This window comes from Melozone crissalis, unplaced genomic scaffold (assembly GCF_028551555.1).
Source record: "Melozone crissalis strain CALT ecotype California unplaced genomic scaffold, PUWL_Pcris_2 ptg000568l_1, whole genome shotgun sequence".
NCBI classification, from domain to species: Eukaryota; Metazoa; Chordata; class Aves; order Passeriformes; family Passerellidae; genus Melozone; species Melozone crissalis.
Window position 1 is genome coordinate 24,764 of NW_026536260.1, and position 20,720 is coordinate 45,483.

The 20,720-nt window shown below is 48.1% G+C and overlaps 2 protein-coding genes across 2 annotated transcripts; both read left to right on the forward strand.

The window, feature by feature from the left end:
- The first annotated feature begins 4,068 nt into the window (after positions 1 to 4,068).
- On the forward strand, positions 4,069 to 5,973 carry LOC128950385 (nucleoredoxin-like protein 1). The gene is made up of 7 exons (XM_054295269.1): positions 4,069 to 4,296; positions 4,466 to 4,578; positions 4,645 to 4,729; positions 4,771 to 4,910; positions 5,178 to 5,420; positions 5,587 to 5,661; positions 5,817 to 5,973. Exons 1-7 carry the CDS (start codon positions 4,069 to 4,071, stop codon positions 5,971 to 5,973), a joined length of 1,041 nt encoding a protein of 346 aa, XP_054151244.1.
- A 3,220-nt stretch (positions 5,974 to 9,193) lies between these two features.
- On the forward strand, positions 9,194 to 19,653 carry LOC128950386 (pre-B-cell leukemia transcription factor 2-like). Its single transcript, XM_054295270.1, is given in 7 exon segments — positions 9,194 to 9,371; positions 9,374 to 9,404; positions 12,221 to 12,304; positions 15,206 to 15,438; positions 15,440 to 15,534; positions 16,938 to 17,128; positions 19,596 to 19,653. Coding segments are annotated over 7 exon segments (870 nt in total).
- The last annotated feature ends 1,067 nt before the right edge of the window (positions 19,654 to 20,720 follow it).

Genomic DNA, 20,720 nt, shown 5'->3' on the forward strand with positions numbered 1-20,720 from the left:
TCTCCCGGGGGCTCCGGGGATGGCTCCGGGCCCGCTCCGGTTCTCCCCGGGCCCTCTCCGGTTCTCTCCGGGGCCGCTCCGGGGCCCCCGAGGCCTCCCCGGGGCCCTCCCGGCGCGGCCGCGGCTCCGCAACCGCCGCCGCTCCCGCCCCGCCGCCCGCCGCCGCCGCCTCAGGGGAGGCCACGCCCACAATGGGTGCGGCTTATGGGAACGGCGCATTCCTATTGGTTGGCCGCGCGGCTGGCGGCTGCTGATTGGGTGAGGCGTGAGGAGGGGAAAAGAGGGAGGGGCTAGGGTGAAATGTGGGTGGGGTTATGCAGATATAGGCGGGGTTATGCAAATATGGGGTGGGGGTTACGGCGCCATGCGCTGTTCGCGCCCCCTAGCGGGCGGAGGTTTGGGGGGGACAACCCCCCCAAAATCGTGACCCCCCCAAAATCGGAAGCCCCGAAAATTGGGACCCCACAGTCCCAGAACCCCCAAAATCAGGAGCGTTCCAAGTTTGGGGGCCCCCTCAAAATCGGGGACTCCCCAAAATTGGGAGCCTATGGACCCAGAACACCCAAAATCGGGAGCACTTTGGGGACCCCAAAACCGGGACCCCCAAAACTGCGACCCTACAGCCCCGGGACCCCCCAAAATTGAGACCCCACAGCCCAGAACCCCCAAAATCAGGAGCACTTCAGGTTTGGGGACCACCCCAACATCGAGACACCCCAAAATCGGGACCTGTCCAGGTTTGGGACCCCAAAAACTGCGACCTTATAGGCCCGGGACCCTCAAAATCGGGACCCCCAAATTGGGGACCCCACAGCCCGCGACCCCCCAAACCAAAACCTCAAAACCGGGCCCCTCACCCCAAAACCGGGATCCCCCAAAACCAAAACGGGGACGCCAAAACCAAAACCTCAAAACGTCGGGACCTCTTCTCCAAAACCGAGACCCCCTCCTCAAAATAGGGACCCCCAAAACCAAAACCCCAAAACCTCGAGGCCCCCGCCACTTTGGGGACCCCAAAACTGGGACCCCACAATCTCGGGACCCCCACCCCATAACCAGGACCCCCAAAACCAAAACCTCACAACCCGGGGACCCCCACCCCGAAACCGGGAACCCCCCCCCAAACCGGGACCCCCAAAACCAAAACCGGGACCCCCCTCTCTGAACCCCAAAACAAAAACCCCAAAACCCCAGGAACCCTTCCCCAAAACCGGGACCCCCAAAATCAAAGCCCCACAACCCTGGGACCCCTCTTTAAAACCAAAACCCCAAAATTGGGACCCCCCAAGGCCGGGACCCCTCCCCCACCCTCCCGCCCCTCCCCCACGGCGCCCTTAATCGGATTTGCCCCAATCCCAAATCCCAAATCCCAAATCCGAGACCGGAGGCGACCCCGGGGGGCTCCGCCCTTTAAAAAAAATCCTTTATTTTCGGGGTTTCACCCCTTTTTTGGGGGTTCCATCCGTTTTTGGGGGGCTCCATCCGTTTTTGGGGGGTTTCCATCCATTTGTGGGGCGCGGGGGTCCATCCTTTTTTGGGAGTTTTCATCCGTTTTGGAGGGGGTTTTCATCCCCATTTCTTTGGATTTCCATTCATTTGTTGGGGTATCCATTCCTTTTTTAGGGGGTTTGCATCCTTGTTTTTTGGGGTCTCCATTCCTTTTTTGGGGTCTCCATCCATTTTTTGGGGTATCCATTCCTTTTTTTGGGGGGCTTTTCATCCCATTTTTGGGGGGGTTAATCCCCTTTTTGGCGAATTGTCCATCCATTTTTGTAGGGGTTTCCATCCCATTTTTGGGGGGGATTTTCATCCCCATTTGTCCCCCCCCCCGATTCTTTTTTTGGGGGTTCCATCCCATTTTTGAGGGGTTTTCATCCCCATTGTTTTGGGGATTTCCATTCCTTTTTTTGGGGCCTCCATCCATTTTTTGGGGTCTCCATTCCTTTTTGGGGGGGATTTTCCCATCCATTTTTGGGGGTTTCCGTCCATTTTGGGGTGTCCATCCCATATTTTTGGGGCTTCCATCCATTTTTATCCCCCCGATTCTTGTTCTGGGGGGGTTCCATCCTTTATTTTGGGGGGTTTACATCCCTTTTTGGGGTTTCACCCCATTTTTTTGGGATAAAATCCCACTTTTTTGGGCTAGACCCCCATTTTTTAGGGTAACTCACCACTTCTTGGATTAAACCCTTATTTTTTTACCCCCACTTTTAGGGATAAAATCCTACCTTTTGGATAAATCCCCCATTTTTGGGATAAACTCCCAGGGTTTTGTTTATAGAATACCCATTTTTAGGGATAAAATCCCACCTTTATTTTTTATAAGCTCCCCATTTTTGGGATAAATTCCCCGTTTTTTGGCATAAAATCCCAATTTTTTCAATAAAACCCCAAATTTTTTAACAAATCCCCCAATTTTTTGGGATAAATCCCCAATGTTTTGGGATAAACTCCTCATTTTTTGGGATAAAATCCCATTTTTTGGGGATAAAATCCCATTTTTTGGGGATAAAATCCCAATTTTTTTGGATAAAATCCCATTTTTTGGGATAAAATCCCATTTTTTGGGATAATTTCTCCATTTTTTTGGGATAAAATCCCATTTTTTGGGATAAAATCCCTTTTTTTGGGGATAAATTCTCCCATTTTTTGGGATAAAATCCCATTTTTTGGGATAAAATCCCATTTTTTGGGATAAATTCTCCATTTTTTTGGGCTAAATCCCATTTTTTGGGATAAAATCCCTTTTTTTTGGGATAAAATCCCATTTATGGGATAAACTCCCCATTTTTGGGGATAAAATCCCATTTTTTGGGATAAACTCCCCATTTTTGGGGGGGTAAATTCCCCATTTTTTGCCCCCCCATGGCCCTGGGACCCCTCCCCCAGCCCCTCCCGCCCCTCCCCCTCCCCCGCCGTTAATTAACCCGTTAATGAATCCCTTAACTTAATCCGCTCGCGGTTAATCCCAGCTCGGCAGGGAGCCGGGAGGGAGCTGCTGCTCCTTCTGGCCGAGATTTTTTGGGAAAAATTCCCATTTTTGCCTTTCTTTTTCCTCCACCAGGGCTCTTTTTTGGGGGTGGATAAATCCCCATTTTCTAAGGATAAATTCCCATTTTTTTTAGGGATAAAATCTTCATTTTTTAGGGCTAAACTCCTATTTTTTTTAGATATAAAATCCATTTTTTTTAGCACTAAAACCCCCACTTTTGGCGGATAAATCCCCAATTTTTTTCGGGATAAACTCCCCATTTTTTTTTTGATAAATCCCCATTTTTTTTTATAGGGATAAATTCTTCCTTTTTTAGGGACAAACTCCTTTTTTTAGGGATAAAAAGACCATTTTTTAGGGATAAAACCTCCCTTTTTTACGGATAAACTCCTATTTTTTAAGGGATAATCTCCTATTTTTTTAGGGATAACTCCAAATTTTTAGGGATAACCTCCCCCAATTTTTAGGGATAATGCCCCCATTTTTACCTTGGAAAAATCCCATTTTTACCTCTAAACCCCCAATTTTCTTAAAACAAAACCTCCCTTTTTAATGCTAAACCCCCGATTTTTTCAGAGATAAATCCCCATTTTCTCAGTGATAAACCCCCTCATTTTTACCTCAGCACTCCCAATTTTTACCTTGAAAAAACCCCATTTTTACCTTGAAAAATCCAATTTTTAGCCCTAAAAACCCCATTTTTTTAGTGACAACCCCCCATTTTTTTCTCCCCATTACCATTATTATTATTACTAATTTTTTTAAAATAATATTATTGCTTTTTACCCCCGTTATTTCCATGGCGTGGTCGCTGTTCTCGGGGCGGGCGCTGGCTGTGGCGGCGCTCGGAGCGGCGCCTGGACAATTTTTACCTCTAAACCCTCGATTTTTTTCAGAGATAAACCCCCCATTTTTCAGTGATAAACCCCCATTTTTTCAGCTATAAACCCCTCATTTTTACCCTGAAAAATCCCATTTTTTGGCTCTGAAAAATCCCATTTTTTTAGTGACTACCCCCCGTATTTCCCCACTACCGCTATTACCGCCATCACTATTAATTATCACCAATCGCCCCGATGGCGTGGTCGCTGTTCGCGGGGCGGGCGCTGCTGTGGCGGCGCTCGGAGCGGCGGCGCTGGACACGGAGCGGGAGCTGCGCGCGGGCGCTGGACAATCGGCTCGTGCTGCTCTTCTTCGGCGCCGCGCGCTGCCCGCGCTGCCGCGAGTTCGAGCCCCGCCTGCGCCGCTTCTGGAGCCGCCTCACGGACCCCGCGCACGTGGAGCGGCCCGAGCAGCTGCGCCTGGTGTACCTGGGCAGGACAGGAGCGAACGGGAGCACCGCGAGTACCTGAGGGCCATGCCCCGCACCTGGATGGCGCTGCCCTACCGGGACGCTGCATTCGGCAGGTGAGGGACAGGTGGGACAGGTGAGGGACAGGTGGGACAGGTGAGGGGCAGGTGGGACACGGGCAGCTGCGCCTGGTGTACCTGGGCCAGGACAGGAGCGAACGGGAGCACCGCGAGTACCTGAGGGCCATGCCCCGCACCTGGATGGCGCTGCCCTACCGGGACGCTGCATTCGGCAGGTGAGGGACAGGTGAGGGGCAGGTGGGACAGGAGCAGCTGTACCTGGTGTACCTGGGCCAGGACAGGAGCGAGAGGGAGCACCGCGAGTACCTGAGGGCCATGCCCCGCACCTGGATGGCGCTGCCCTACCGGGACGCTGCATTCGGGCAGGTGAGGGGCAGGTGGGACAGCTGAGGGACAGGTGGGGACAGGTGAGGGGCAGGTGGGACAGGAGCAGCTGTACCTGGTGTACCTGGGCCAGGACAGGAGCGAGAGGGGAGCACCGTGAGTACCTGAGGGCCATGCCCCGCACCTGGATGGCGCTGCCCTACCGGGACGCTGCATTCGGCAGGTGAGGGGCAGGTGGGGACAGGTGAGGGGCAGGTGGGGACACCTTTGGCAGGTGTGGAAAGGTGGGAAGGTGAATGGAATAGGTGAGGAGATCATTTCGGGGTCTCTCAGCTCCCGGCCGTGCTGCTCCTGGCTCCCAGCGGGGCCGTGCTGGTCCCCATCCCCTGGTTCCCCATTTCTCCCATTCTCTGAATTTCCCCCAGATTTTCCCAATCCCATTTTCCCCATTTTTCTGAGTTTTCCCCCCATTATTTCCCCCCAATCCCAGGGAGCTGGCAGACCGTTTCGGGGTGTCGGATCTCCCGGCCGTGGTGGTGCTGGCCCCCAGCGGGGCCGTGCTGGTCGCCGACGCCGTGCGGGAGATTCGCGACTCGGGCCCCTCGTGCTTCCAGGGCTGGCGCCAGGCGGCCGAGCTGCTGGACAGGAACTTCCAGGAGCCGCAGGAGCAGGAGCGCGAGGGATCCGCGCCCTTCCGCAGCCTCACCGAGCCCCTGCGCCGCTGGAAGTACCAAATCCACCCCGAGGACGAGGAGGAGGAGGAGGAGGAGGAGGAGGAAGAGCAGCAGGAGTAGAGGCTGGGCCCTAAGTGCTGGAAGGGAGGAGGAGGAACGGCAGCTCCAGTTCCGGCCTTTCCATTGGAGGAACCCACCCAAAATCGCATCGGTTTTCCCAAAAATGGAAGAGGAGGAGGAGGAGGAGGAGGAGGAGGAAGAGGAGGAGGAGGAGGAGGAGGGAGGAGGAGGAGGTGAGGAGTAGCGGATTCCAAGATGGATCCAACCAGCAATGGCCTCTCCATTGGAGGAACCCAGCCAAAATCGCGGAAATTTTCCCCTAAACAAGGAGGGAAGAGGAAGAAGAGGAGGAGGAGGAAGAGGAGGAAGAGGAAGAGGCCCTGGGGTGGATCCAGCTGGGAACGGCAGCTCCGGTTGTGGCTTCTCCAGGAGCAGGAGCGCGAGGGATCCGCGCCCTTCCGCAGCCTCACCGAGCCCCTGCGCCGCTGGAAGCACCAAATCCACCCCGAGGAGGAGGAGGAGGAGATAGGGGAGGAAGAGCAGCCGCAGTAGAGGCTGGGCCCTAAATGCTGGAAAAACGAGGGAAGGGAAGGACGGCAGCTCCAGTTTCAGTGTCTCTGTTGGAGGAACCCACCCAAAATCGCATCAGTTGCCCCAAAAATGGAGGAGGAGGAGGAGGAGGAGGAGGAGGAGGAGGAGGAAGAAAGTGGAGAGGAAGGGCAGCCGGAGAAGAACCTTCCATTGGAGGAAACCACCCAAAATCCTGGAAATTTTCCCAAGAAAATAAAGGAAGAAGAGGAAGAAGAAGAAGAGGAGGAGGTGGAGGAGGAGGAAGAGGAATGGCAGCTCCGGGTTCTGACTTCTCCATTGAAGGAAGCCACCCAAAATCCTAATTTTCCCAAAAAAATAAGGGAAGAGGAGGAAGAGGAGGAGGAAGAGGAAGGGCAGCAGGAGTAGAGGCTGGGTCCCCAAATCCTGCTGGGTTTCATGGAAAAGTGAGGAGGAAGAGGAGGAGGAACGGCAGCTCCATTTTCAGCCTCTTCGTTGGAGGAACCCACCCAAAATCCCATTGGTTTTCCCAAAAATAGAGGGAAGAGGAAGAGGAAGAGGAAGAGGAAGAGGAAGAGCAGCAGGAGTAGAGGTTGGAGACAAAATCCTGGAAATGAGGGAAGAGAGGAGGAGGAACGGCAGCTCCATTTTCAGCCTCTCCTTTGGAGGAACCCACCCCAAATCCCGGAAATTTTCCCCAAAAAACAAGAGAAGAGGAGGAGGAAGAGGAAGAGGAAGAGGAGTAGAGGTTGGACCCCAAATCCTGGTGGGTTTCGCTGAAAAGCGAGGAAGAAGAGGAGGAAGAGGAGGAGGAAGAGGAGGAGCAGATTCCAGGATGGATCCAACCAGCAATGGCCTCTCCATTGGAGGAACCCACCCCAAATCCCGGAAATTTTGGAGGTTTTTTGGGGATCTTTTCGATTTTTTTTTTTTTTTTTTTTTTTTTTGCATTTTGAGGGGATTTTTGGAGGGTTTTTTTGGGAATTTTTGGGAGGATTTTTTTGGTTTTTTGGAGATTTTTTTGGGGAATTTTTGGAGGGTTTTTTTGGGGATTTTTGGAGGATTTTTGGGGTTTCTTGGGGATTTTTTTTTAGGTTTTTTTTTTTTTTTTAATTTTTGCAGGTTTTTCCATGGTTTTTGCAGGTTTTTTTGGGATTTTTTGGAGGTTTTTCTGGGATTTTTTGGAGATTTTTTTGGGATTTTTGTGGAGGGTTTTTTGGGGAATTTTTGGAGGGTTTTTTGGGAGGGGTTTTTTGTTGGGGATTTTTTGGAGGGTTTTTAAATTTTTTGGAGGTTTTTGGGTGTGGCCCAACTCTGCAGCGTCGGGAACTTGTTCCACGAGAGAGGATTGTGGGGGTGAGGAGAATTCTGGATTCCCTGGGGGTTCCAGTGTGGGAATTTTAATGGAAAACTCCTGGTGGGTCAAGGACGAAGGGATTTTGTGGGATTTGGGAGCATCTTGGAGGCTCAAAAACCAAAATTTCCATGGAAAATTCCTGGTGGATCAGGATTGAGAAGAATTTTGAGCCTTGGGGAGCTCCAGCATCCAAAATTCCATGGAAAACTCAAAACGAGGTGATTTTGTGGGATTTGGAAGAACTTTGCGTTCCTTGGGCCTCCAGAAACAAAATTCCTTGGAAAATCGTGGTGGGATCAAGGATTGAGAAGAATTTTGGAGCCCTGGGAGCTCCAGTGTCCAAAATTCCATGGAAAACTCAAGACTGAGGAGTTTTGTGGGATTTGGGAGAACTTTGGGTTCCTGGGGGCTCCAGACTGGATTTTTTCCCTGGAAAATTCCAGGATTTTTGGGAAACCCTTCGGAACAGAATTCCCATTAAAGACTGGTTTTAACCCAAAGTGGTTTTTCCTTGGAAAAGACTCGGGAATGTTCAGGAGGGGTTGGGAATTTTGAGGGTGGGATTTGGGAATTCTGAGGGCCAAAATTTCCCTGGAAAAGGCTCCAAAATCCCCCAGGATTTGGAATTCTGAGGGCAGAATTTGGGAATTGTGAGGTCAGGTTTGGGAATTCCAAGGGTGGGATTTGGAATTCTTAGGGCTGAAACTCCCCTGGAAAAGGCTCAGGAATGCCCAGGATTTGGAATTTCAAGGGCAGAATTTTCCCTGAAAAAGGTTCAGAAATCCCTGAGGATTTAGGAATTGTGAGAGCGGAATTTGGGAATTCTGAGGGCAGAATTTTCCCTGAAAATTCCACAAATCCCCGGATTTGGGAATGCTGAGAAAAAGCCAAATTTTCCCTCTTTTTTTTTTCACCTCTTTTTTTCCTGATCCTGGAAAATTTCTCCATGTGAGTTCTGGGGATTCCCCAGGGATCCCTGGGGTGGAACCAGGATTTTTCCCACCCTTGGCTGCAGAATTCCTTGGATTAAACGGGATTTTTCCAGATTTTGTGGGATTTTTCCAAGCAAAACTGAGGCTGAACACCCAAAACTGGAGTCCAGGATTTCCTCCAAAACTTGAATTGCTCCAAGTGGGAATTTTTAAGCAGCAATTTCTTGATTTTCCCATTAATTCCTTAATTTTTCCTTTTATTCCTTTCGTTTTTTCCATCAAATTATTTCATTTTTTCCCCTCTGTTTTATCCCAAAAATGGGGTCAAAGCTCGGATTCAACTCCGGAGCCTCAAAATGACTCAAAACGGGGCTGTGGCATAAAAATTCCCAAATTTTTGGGTGGAAAAGGGGTAAAATCGGAGAAATCGGGATTTATGGGGGGTGTGGCTTATGGAAGGGGTGCGGCCTAATGGGGGTGGGCGTGGCTACGGTTACCATGGAGACGCCATGTCTTTATGGGTGGGGGTCGAGAGGGCGGAAATGGCTGTTCTGAGGGCGTGGTCAGATTGGGGGCGTGGCCCACAACTAGGCGGAACCGTATAATAAAAATGGGGCGTGGTCGTGTAGGGGCGTGGTCAGAGAGATGGCGGGAATATTCGTCCCTCATGAAGGGGCGTGTTTTGTTATGGGGCGTGGCCAAGCGTAAAGGCGGGAAGGGCGTCCCCTCAAGAAAGAGGCGTGGCCTCCGTGGGCGCGGCGGGGAGGGGGCGTGGCCAGGGCTGGGCGTGACCACAACGGCGGCAGCGCGGGGGGGTCCGGTGGGGGGGTGGCTCTGTGGCCGCCGGTTCGGCGCGGCTCCTGTCGCGCCCTATCGCGATTTATCGCGCCCTGTGGCGCTGTGGCGCGCCGGGCCCGCGGCTCCAGGCCCGCCCATGGAGGCCGCGCCGCCGTTGATGCCCGGGGTGGCCCTGGCGGGGTCTCTTCCGCCAGCACCTCCCCCCGCTGCCGCCGCCAGCAGCGGGGACCCGCCGCCCTCAGGGCCGCCCTCAGGGCCGGCAGCGGGGCCAGCGCAGCACGACAGCGGCGATGTCCTGCAGCAGATCATGGCCATCACGACCAGAGCTTGGATGAGGCCCAGGCCAGGTACGGGGAGGGGACAGCGGCAACGGGGACCGGGAACACCGGCACGGCCGTGACTCAGCGCGGGGCCACCGCGGGGACACCGAGGGGACACCAAGGGACACTGAGGGGACACCGCGGGGACACTGAGGGGGGGTTTGAGGGGAAACTTCCCGCTATTCGGGGCTTTCTCGCTCCGTTCAGGGCCCCGCATCCTGGCTGATGCTCCCGTGCCTTCCCCGCGTCCTTCCCGCTCTGAGGGCAATTCACGGGGATTTGCCCCATTCCCACACGGGTTTGCCCATTGCTGAGTGTTTTTACCCCATTCCCAGGGGTTTTGCCCCATTTCCAGCGGGTTGACCCCATTGTCGGTTGTTTTTATCCCATTCCCACGGTTTTGCCACATTCCCAGAGTTTTTGCCCCCATTCCTGGTGTTTTCCCCCCAATTCCAGTGGATTTCGCCCCATTCCCAGCAGTTTTGCCCCACTTCCTTTGGTTTTGCCCCATTCCTGACGGGTTTGCCCAATTGCCAATGTTTTTGCCCCATTTCCAGGTTTTACCCCATTCCCAGGTTTTACCCCATTCCCAATGAGTTTTCTCCCATTCCCAGTGATTTTTGCTCCATTCTCAGTGACTTTTGTCCCATTCCCGAGGGGGTTTTTCCCATTCCCAGCAGTTCTGCCTGAGTTTGTCCTGCCTGACCCCCACTGGGAATGGGGCAAAACCACCAGGAATGGGGCCAAAAGCAATGGGAATGGGGGCAAAACCCACTGGGAATGGGATAAAACACACTGGGAATGGGGGCCAAAATCACCCAGCAATGGGGGCAAAAACCCACTGGGAATGAGGAAAAAACTCCAGGATTGAGAGAAAACTTCAGGACTGGAGGAAAATCTCACTGGGAATGGGGGGAAATCCCACTGGGAATGAGGGAAAATCTTCAGGAATGGGGGAAATCCCACTGGGAATTGGAAAAAACCCACTGAAATGGGGGCAAAAAGCCCAGGAATGGGAAAAGTGGAGCTTTTTGGGGCTGGAATTTTGGCCAGGATGGGGCGGGACCCTCCCCAGTTGGGGATAATTTGGAATAAATCGTGAATTTTAGGGAAAACCAGCACTGAGAATGAGCAGAATTCCAGGATTTTGGCGGGTTCTAGGTTCCGTAATTAACTGAGGGTAATTGACGCCTCATTAGCTGCTGCTCCGGGAGGGAATTGCCTCAAATCCTACAAAAATTGGGCTTTTTTGGGGGGTGTTTTTCCTAATTCCCACGGTTTTTGGGGAGCTGGGAGTGGTCCCTATTCGGGGGGCTGATAAAAGTCCCCGGTTTTCCTTATCTTGCCCCAAAATTTGGTCCCTTTTGGGGTGCGGCAGCCCCAAATTCCAGCTGTTTCTATGGATTATTCGCAATTTCAGGAGGAGTTTTCCCTCCAAACCCTCAAATTTTGGGACGAAAGTAATTTTTTGGGTTGTTTTTTGGGATGGAATTGTCAATTTTCCCTCCAAAATTCCCTTTTTTTCCCTTGTTTTGGGCATTCCCCATCAGCAGCTCCTGTAGGGTTCCCTAAATTTGGATTTCATGGAAAACTGATGAGAATTTTGGGATATTCGGGATAATTTTGAGTTTGTTGGGAGTTTTATTTCTCACAAATTGAGGATTGAGCTTTTTTAACCCAAATCCCCTTTCAATATTAACCCAAACCCAGCCATGTGCTTCCCAATTTTCCAGCATTTCAGTGGAAAATCCACTTTTATTTCCCCCTGCCTGCAAAGTTTGCTGGACTTGAGGCGTTCCACCCGTTAATTAGGGATTAATTAATAATTTTCCTATTAAAATGCAAATTTTTGGGGGTTGCCAAGCCCTTGTAAAGTCCCAAAATTGGGAATTTTAAGATCCAAGCTCCCAGTTTAGGACGGGAAGCGGAAGCGGCAGGGAGGAGCCGGGAGGGACTTAATAATGAATAATTAATTACTAATTAATTATTAATTACCTAATTAACCAGCGCTGCCTTCGGGGACCTAAAGCGAAGGTTTTAGCCCCAGAATGGGGGGGTTTTGGTGAGATTTTTCCCTCACATTCCCGTTTTTTTTGAGGACAATGGGATCGGAGCCGCCTTTGTTCTCCGGCCGCGGCTCCGGGTTTTTCTTTTCCCGCCTTTTTTTTTTTTTTTTTTTTAAGGTAAAATCCCGAATTTTTGGACCAAACCTGCGAGGTTCTGAGGGAAAAATTCCCAAGATTTGAGGGGAAATCTCGGGATTTGGGGCGGGGCTGATGGGGAGCCCGGATTGGGGAGGTTGGCAGGGCGGGAAAATCGGGATTTGCTGGGAAAATGAGAGAAAAGTGGATTTTTAAATGGGTTTTCTGAGGGGGAAAAGGACTCAAAAACACACAAAAAAAAGGGATTTTGGAGGGGGTTTCTACAGAGGATTTTTCCCAGTGGAATTTGGGCCCAAAGCCTGGAAAATTGGGGAATTTGGAATTATTATATTGGGGACAACATACTAACAAAAATCCATAAATTCAAGTATAAATAGATTTTTCTGAGGTAAAAGAGGGTTCAAAAGCAGCAAAAAAGAGATTTTGAGGTGGGTTTTGCATCCAGTGGATTTTTCCCGGTGTTTATTGTGGAATTTAGCCCCAAAATTCTTGAAAATTGTGACTCTTACTTCCAGAGAATTCAGATTAAACCAGAAAAAAATCCCAAAATTCCCCATTTTCCCCCTGATTTTCCCATTTTTTTGGGGATTTTCCTCACTCCCCTGCTCTTCCCATGATGTGACCCCAGTTTGGGGTTTTTTTCCATGGATTTTGGGGCTGATTTTTCCATGTTTTCTGCAGGAAGCACGCCCTGAACTGCCACAGGATGAAGCCGGCCCTGTTCAGTGTCCTCTGTGAAATCAAGGAAAAAACAGGTCTGGATTTCTCCTTTTTATTCCCATTTTTCCCTCAAATCCCACTTTTTCTCCTCAATTTCTCCCCATTCCACTTTATCCCAATTTTTCCTCACTGATTCTCCATTAAAAGTTTTGGGTTTTTTTTTAATTTTAAGCTGACAATTTGATTTTTTTGGGGTATTTTTAAGGGAGAAAAAGGAAATTTGGGGGTTGTTTTATGGGAAAATTCCAAGATTTGGGAGTTTTTTTAGGAAATTCCCTCTGGAACCTGGAAATTCCCAGGTTTTTTTCTCTACAAATCCAGAAACTTCCAAATTTTTCCCAGAAAAATTTGAAAAAAATCAACAAACCCCATATTTTTTGTTCATTTCTCCTCATTTGTTCCATTTTTTCCCCTCACACCCCACTTTAACTGAATAGGAACATCAACCTGAAATGAGGAAATCCCAAATTTTCTTCCCAAAACCACTGTAAATGACAAATCCCTCTTTTTTCCCCTGTTTTTCCACATTTCTCTCCCCCATTTTCCTCATTTTCTTCCCCCATTTTCCCCCAATTTTCCTAATTTTTTCCTGGTTTTCCCCCTTTTCTTCCCCATTTTTCCTCATTTTTTCCCCTTTTTTCCTCATTTTTGTCCCATTTTTCCTCATTTTCTTCCCCATTTCCCCTCATTTTTGTCCCGTTTTTTCCTCATTTTCCCCGATTTCCCCCTCCATTTTCCCAATTTCCCCTAATTTTCCTAATTTTCTCCCCTTTATTCACTATTTCCCCTCATTTCTTGCTCCATTTTCCCCTCATTTCCCCCCCCTTTCTTCCCCATTTCTCCTCAAATTTTCCCCATTTTCCCCCTTTTCTTCCCCATTTCCCCCTCACTTTCCCCCAATTTTCCCCCTCTTTTTTCCTCCTTTTTCCCCTCATTTCCCCTAATTTTTCCCCATTTTTCCCCCTTTTCCTTCCCCCTCATTTCTTCCCCAATTTTTCCACTTTTCTTTCCCATTTTCCCCAATTTTTCCCCTCATGTTTCCCCTCATTTTTCCCCCAATTTTTCCCCTTTTCTTTCCCATTTTCCCTCATTTTCCCCTCATTTTTTCCCCACTTTTTCCCCTCATGTTTTCCCTCATTTTTCCCCAATTTTTCCCCTCATGTTTCTCCTCATTTTCCCCCTCATTTTTCCCCAATTTTTCCCCTCATGTTTCCCCTCATTTTCCCCCTCATTTTTCCCCAATTTTTCCCCTCACGTTTCCCATTTTCCCCCTCATTTTTTCCCCAATTTTCCCCCTCATGTTTCCCTTTTCCCCTCATATTTTGCCCCATTTTCCCTCATTTTTCCCCCTTCCCATTTTCCCCTCATTTTTTCCCCATTTTCCCTCTTCTCCATTTCCCCTCATTTTTTCCCCAATTTTTCCCCTCATTTTTTCCCCAATTTTTCCCCTCATTTTCCCCCCAATTTTTCCCCTCCGTTTCCCATTTTCCCCTCATTTTTTCCCCAATTTTCCCCCTCATTTTCCCCCAATTTTTCCCCTCACGTTTCCCATTTTCCCCTCATTTTTTCCCCAATTTTTCCCCTCATTTTCCCCCAATTTTCCCCTCACGTTTCCCATTTTCCCCTCATTTTCCCCCATTTTTTCCCCTCACGTTTCCCATTTTCCCCTCATTTTTTCCCCAATTTTTCCCCTTTTCTTTCCCATTTTCCCCAATTTTTCCCCTCATGTTTCCCCTCATTTTTCCCCCAATTTTTCCCCTTTTCTTTCCCATTTTCCCCTCATTTCCCCCTCATTTTTTCCCCAATTTTTCCCTCATGTTTCCCTCATTTTTCCCCAATTTTTCCCCTCACGTTTCCCATTTTCCCCCTCATTTTTCCCCAATTTTTCCGCTCACGTTTCCCATTTTCCCCCTCATTTTTCCCCAATTTTTCCCCCTCATGTTTCCCATTTTCCCCCTCATATTTTGCCCCATTTTCCCCTCATTTTTCCCCCTTCCCCATTTTCCCCTCATTTTTTCCCCATTTTCCCTCTTCTCCATTTCCCCTCATTTTCTTCCCCAATTTTTCCCTCATTTTTCCCCAATTTTTCCCCTCACGTTTCCCATTTTCCCTCATTTTTTCCCCAATTTTTCCCCTCATTTTCCCCCAATTTTTCCCCTCACGTTTCCCATTTTCCCCTCATTTTCCCCCAATTTTTCCCCTCACGTTTCCCATTTTCCCCTCATTTTTTCCCCCAATTTTTCCCCTCATTTTCCCCCAATTTTTCCCCTCACGTTTCCCATTTTCCCCTCATTTTTTCCCCCAATTTTTCCCCTCACGTTTCCCATTTTCCCCTCGTTTTTTTCCCCAATTTTCCCCCAATTTTTCCCCTCACGTTTCCCATTTTCCCCTCATTTTCCCCCAATTTTTCCCTCACGTTTCCCATTTTCCCCTCATTTTTTCCCCAATTTTTCCCCTCATTTTCCCCCAATTTTTCCCCTCACGTTCCCATTTTCCCCTCATTTTTTCCCCAATTTTTCCCCTCACGTTTCCCATTTTCCCCTCGTTTTTTCCCCAATTTTCCCCCAATTTTTCCCCTCACGTTTCCCATTTTCCCCTCATTTTCCCCCAATTTTTCCCCTCACGTTTCCCATTTTCCCCTCATTTTTTCCCCAATTTTTCCCCTCATTTTCCCCCCAATTTTTCCCCTCACGTTTCCCATTTTCCCCTCATTTTTTCCCCAATTTTTCCCCTCATTTTTTTCCCCAATTTTCCCCTCATTTTCCCCCAATTTTTCCCCTCACGTTTCCCATTTTCCCCTCTCGTTTTTTCCCCAATTTTTCCCCTCATTTTCCCCCAATTTTTCCCCTCACGTTTCCCATTTCCCCCTCATTTTTTCCCCTCATTTTTCCCCTCCCGTTTCCCCTCCCGTTTTTTCCCGCCCTTTTCCCCTCAGCGCTGGCCGGCGCGGGGCCCTCCGGGGGAGGAGCCTCCGGACGCGCAGCTGCTGCGCCTGGACAACATGCTGAGGGCTGAGGGCGTGGCCGCCGCTCCCCGCCACAAACCGCCCAAAATGGGACAGGAACCCCCAAAAACCGGACAGGAACCCCCCCGAAATGGGACGAGAACCCCCCGAAATCCCCGAGGAACCCGCAAAAATGGGAGAGGAGCACGGAAAACTGGGAGGAGGAGGCGGAAATGTGGGTGTGGAGCCCGGGGCGGAGCACTCGGATTACCGAGCCAAGCTGGCCCAGATCCGGCACATCTTCCACGCCGAGCTGGACAAGTACGAGCAGGTGATCCCAGAGGGGAAATTTGAGTTTTTTGGGGGGGTTTTTGGGTTTTTTTAATTGGGTTTTGGTGGGGGGTTTGGGGAAGGGGAGGAGGGGCAGTGCGGGGTTAAAAGCGGGTTTGGAGTTAAAGGAGTTTAAAGGGGATTAAGGGGGAAATTAAAGGGAATTTAAGGGAAAATCCACAGAAATTAAAGTAAAAATTCAAGGTAACTAAAGAAAAAATTAAAAGGAGATTAAGGGAAAATCCCCCGTTTTTCCCATTTCCCCCGTAAATCCCCCATTTTTTTTCCATTTTCCCCCATTTTTTCTCAATTTTCCCCCCCTAAATCCTCCATTTTTTCCCATTTTCTCCCCTAATTCCCCCATTTTTTTCTCCTTTCCCATTTCCCCTAAATCCCCCATTTCCCCCATTTTTTCCCATTTTCCCCCTAAATTTGACATTTTTTCCCATTCCCCCATATTTTCCCCCCTAAATCCCCATTATCCTCCCCTAAATCCCCCATTTTTCCCCATTTCTCCCCTAAATCCCCCCTTCCCTCCCTAAATCTCCCATTTTTATCCTTTTTCCTCATAAATCCCCCATTTTTTTCATTTTTCCCCCATTTTTTTTTCCATTTTTCTCCATTCCCTCCTATTTTTCCCCCTAAATCCTTGTTTCCCCCCCATTTTCCCCCGTTTTTCTCCCCAAATCCCCATTTTTCCCCATTGTTTCCCATTTTTTCCCCCATTTTCCCCTAAATTTCCAATTTTCCCCCATTTTTTCCCCATTTTCCCTCCCTAAATCCCCCCATTTTTACCCCTTTTTCCCTAATAATCCCCCATTTTTTTCCATTTTTTCCCCCATTTTTTTGCCATTTTTCCCCCATTCCCCCCCTATTTCCCCCCCCTAAATCCCTATTTCTCTCCCCAAATCCCCATTTTTTCGTGTTTTTTTTCCCCCATTCCCCCCCCTTTTTTCCCCATTTTTCCCCCATTTTTTCCCCTAAGTCCCCCATTTTTTCCCCCATTTTTGCCTTAAATCCCCATTTCCCCCCCTAAATCCCCCCATTTTTCCCCGTTTCCCCCAAAATCCCCCATTTCCCCCATAAATTCCCTATATTTTTCCCATTTCCCCCCCCCATTTTTCCTCAGTTTCCCCCCCCAATCCCCCAATTTTTTCTCATTTTTCCCCCCATTTTTCCCCCTTTTTCCCCCATCTTCCCCTCTAAACCCCCATTTTCCTCCCAAAATTCCCCATTTCCCCCCTTAAATCCCCCAAATTTTTCCCCATTTCCCCCCCCTTTTTCCCCATTTTTTTCCCCCATTTTCCCCCCCCTTTTTCCCCCATTTTCCCCCATTTTTGCCCTAAATCCCCCATTTTTTCCCCCATTTTTGCCCTAAATCCCCATTTCCCCCCCCATTTTCAGGCGTGCAGCGAGTTCACGACGCACGTGCTGAACCTGCTGCGGGAGCAGAGCCGCACGCGGCCGATCGCGCCCCGCGAGATCGAGCGCATGGTGGGCGTCATCCACGGCAAGTTCAGCTCCATCCAGCTGCAGCTCAAGCAGAGCACCTGCGAGGCCGTCATGATCCTCAGGTCCAGGTTCCTCGACGCCAGGTGAGCGAGTTTTGGGGAAAAATGTGGAGTTTTGGTGAAAAAATGTGGAGTTTTGTTGAAAAAACATTGATTTTTTTGGGGGTGGGCGTCATCCATGGTAAGCTCGGCTCAAGCAGAGCTCCTGTGAGGCCGTCGTGATCCTCAGGTCCAGGTTCCTCCATGCCAGGTGAGGGAATTTTGGGGAAAAATGTGGATTTTGAATGGAAAACATGTGGATTTTTGGTGAAAAAATGTGGATTTTTGGTGAAAAAATGTGGATTTTTGTTGAAAGAACATTGATTTTTTGGGGTGGATGTCATCCATGGTAAGCTCGGCTCAAGCAGAGCTCCTGTGAGCCCATCGTGATCCTCAGGTCCAGGTTCCTCCATGCCAGGTGAGCGAGTTTTGGGGAAAAATGTGGATTTTTAATGGAAAAATGTGGATTTTTGGTGAAAAACTGTGGAGTTTTGTTGAAAAAACATTGATTTTTTGGGGTGGATGTCATCCATGGTAAGCTCGGCTCAAGCAGAGCTCCTGTGAGCCCGTCGTGATCCTCAGGTCCAGGTTCCTCCATGCAGGTGAGGGAATTTTGGGGAAAAATGTGGATTTTTAATGGAAAAATGTGGAGTTTTGGTGAAAAAATGTGGATGTTTGGTGAAAAAACATTGATTTTTTGGGTGCATGTCATCCATGGTAAGCTCGGCTCAAGCAGAGCTCCTGTGAGGCCGTCGTGATCCTCAGGTCCAGGTTCCTCCATGCCAGGTGAGGAATTTTGGGGAAAAATGTGGATTTTTAATGGAAAAATGTGGATTTTTGGTGAAAAAATGTGGAGTTTTGGTGAAAAAACAGTGATTTTTTGGGGTGGATGTCATCCATGGTAAGCTCGGCTCAAGCAGAGCTCCTGTGAGCCCATCGTGATCCTCAGGTCCAGGTTCCTCCATGCCAGGTGAGGGAATTTTGGAGAAGATTCCTCCAAAAGTAGAAAAATTTGGATATTTGGTGGAAAAATGTGGATGTTTGGTGAAAAATCTGGATTTTTGGTTTGGGTGGGCGTCATCTATGGTAAGCTTGACTCAAGCAGAGCTCCTGTGAGCCCGTCGTGATCCTCAGGTCCAGGTTCCTCCATGCCAGGTGAGGGAATTTTGGGGAAAATGTGGATTTTTAATGGAAACATGTGGATTTTTAATGGAAAAATGTGGATTTTTGGTGGAATAGATGTGGATTTTTGTGTTGAAAAAACATTGGATTTTTTGGGGTGGATGTCATCCATGGTAAGCTCGGCTCAAGCAGAGCTCCTGTGAGCCCGTCGTGATCCTCAGGTCCAGGTTCCTCCATGCCAGGTGAGGGAATTTTGGGGGAAAATGTGGATTTTAATGGAAAAATGTGGATTTTTAATGGAAAAATCTGGATTTTTAATGGAAAAATGTGGATTTTTGGTGTGAAAAAAATGTGGAGTTTTGTGTTGAAAAAACATTGATTTTTTGGGTGGATGTCATCCATGGTAAGCTCGGCTCAAGCAGAGCTCCTGTGAGCCCGTCGTGATCCTCAGGTCCAGGTTCCTCCATGCCAGGTGAGCGAGTTTTGGGGAAAAATGGGGATTTTTAATGGAAAAATGTGGATTTTTGGTGAAAAAATGTGGAGTTTTGGGTGAAAAAACATTGGATTTTTTGGGGTGGGCATCATCCATGGTAAGCTCGGCTCAAGCAGAGCTCCTGTGAGCCCGTCGTGATCCTCAGGTCCAGGTTCCTCCATGCCAGGTGAGGGAATTTTGGGGAAAAATGTGGATTTTTAATTGGAAAAAATGTGGATTTTGAATGGAAAAAATGTGGATTTTTGGTGAAAAAATGTGGATTTTGGGTGAAAAAATGTGGATTTTTGTTGAAAAAACATTGATTTTTGTGGGGTGGGCGTCATCCATGGTAAGCTCGGCTCAAGCAGAGCTCCTGTGAGCCCATCGTGATCCTCAGGTCCAGGTTCCTCGACGCCAGGTGAGGGAATTTTGGGGAAAAAATCCCTCAAATTCTGGGGTTTTTGGGGGAATAATGTGGATTTTTGGCGGAAAAAATTGAATATAAATGGATTTATTTCCCCAATAAATGGATTTATTTCCCATTTTAACCCAGAATAATTTGATTTTTTCCCCATTTTCAGGAGGAAACGTCGCAATTTCAGCCAGCAGCCACCGAGGTGCTGAATGAATATCCTGAATTGATTTATTTTCCCATTAAACCCCCAATAAATGGATTTATTTCCCATTTTAACCCCCAATAAATGGATTTATTTCCCGTTTTAACCCAGAATAATTTGATTTTTTCCCCATTTTAGGAGAAAACGTCGCAATTTCAGCAAGCAGCCACGGAGGTGCTGAACGAGTATTTCTGAGTTGATTTATTGCCCATTAAACACCCAATAAATGGATTTATTAATTAAATTAACCCGGAATAATTTGATTTATTCCCATTTTAACCCAGAATAATTTGATTTTCAGGAGGAAGCGTCGCAATTTCAGCAAGCAGGCCACCGAGGTGCTGAACGCGTATTTCTGAATGGATTTATTTCCCATTTTAACCCCCAATAAATGGATTTATTAATTAAATTAACCCAGAATAATTTGATTTTCAGGAGGAAGCGTCGCAATTTCAGCAAGCAGGCCACCGAGGTGCTGAACGCGTATTTCTGAATGGATTTATTTCCCATTTTAACCCCCAATAAATGGATTTATTTCCCATTTTAACCCCCAATAAATGGATTTATTTCCCCATTTTAAGCCCCAATAAATGGATTTATTAATTAAATTAACCAGAATAATTTGATTTTCAGGAGGAAGCGTCGCAATTTCAGCAAGCAGGCCACGGAGGTGCTGAACGCGTATTTCTGAATGGATTTATTGCCCCATTTTAACCCCCAATAAATGGATTTATTAATTAAATTAACCCAGAATAATTTGATTTATTCCCATTTTAACCCAGAATAATTTGATTTTCAGGAGGAAACGTCGCAATTTCAGCAAGCAGGCCACGGAGGTGCTGAACGAGTATTTCTGAATTGATTTATTTCCCATTAAACACCCAATAAATGGATTTATTTCCCCCAATAAATGGATTTATTCCCCATTTTAACCCAGAATATTTTGATTTAACCCAGAATAATTTGATTTTTTCCCCCATTTTCAGGAGGAAGCGTCGCAATTTCAGCAAGCAGCCACGGAGGTGCTGAACGCGTATTTCTGAATTGATTTATTGCCCATTAAACCCCCAATAAATGGATTTATTTCCCATTTTAGCCCCCAATAAATGGATTTATTTCCCATTTTAACCCCCAATAAATGGATTTATTTCCATTTTAGCCCCCAATAAATGGATTTATTAATTAAATTAACCCAGAATAATTTGATTTTCAGGAGGAAGCGTCGCAATTTCAGCAAGCAGGCCACGGAGGTGCTGAACGCGTATTTCTGAATGGATTATTTCCCCATTTTAACCCCCAATAAATGGATTTATTTCCCATTTTAACCCCCAATAAATGGATTTATTTCCCATTTTAGCCCCCAATAAATGGATTTATTAATTAATTAACCCAGAATAATTTGATTTTCAGGAGGAAGCGTCGCAAT

Bases quoted from the DNA above. Each gene is read 5' to 3' on its own strand.
- LOC128950385 (XM_054295269.1), top strand. From the start codon at position 4,069: ATGGCGTGGTCGCTGTTCGCGGGGCGGGCGCTGCTGTGGCGGCGCTCG. The intron at 4,911-5,177 runs GTGAGGGGCAGG...CCCCAATCCCAG, and splicing joins CGGGACGCTGCATTCGGCAG to GGAGCTGGCAGACCGTTTCG. The intron at 5,421-5,586 runs AATCCACCCCGA...TTTCCCAAAAAT, and splicing joins CTGCGCCGCTGGAAGTACCA to GGAAGAGGAGGAGGAGGAGG.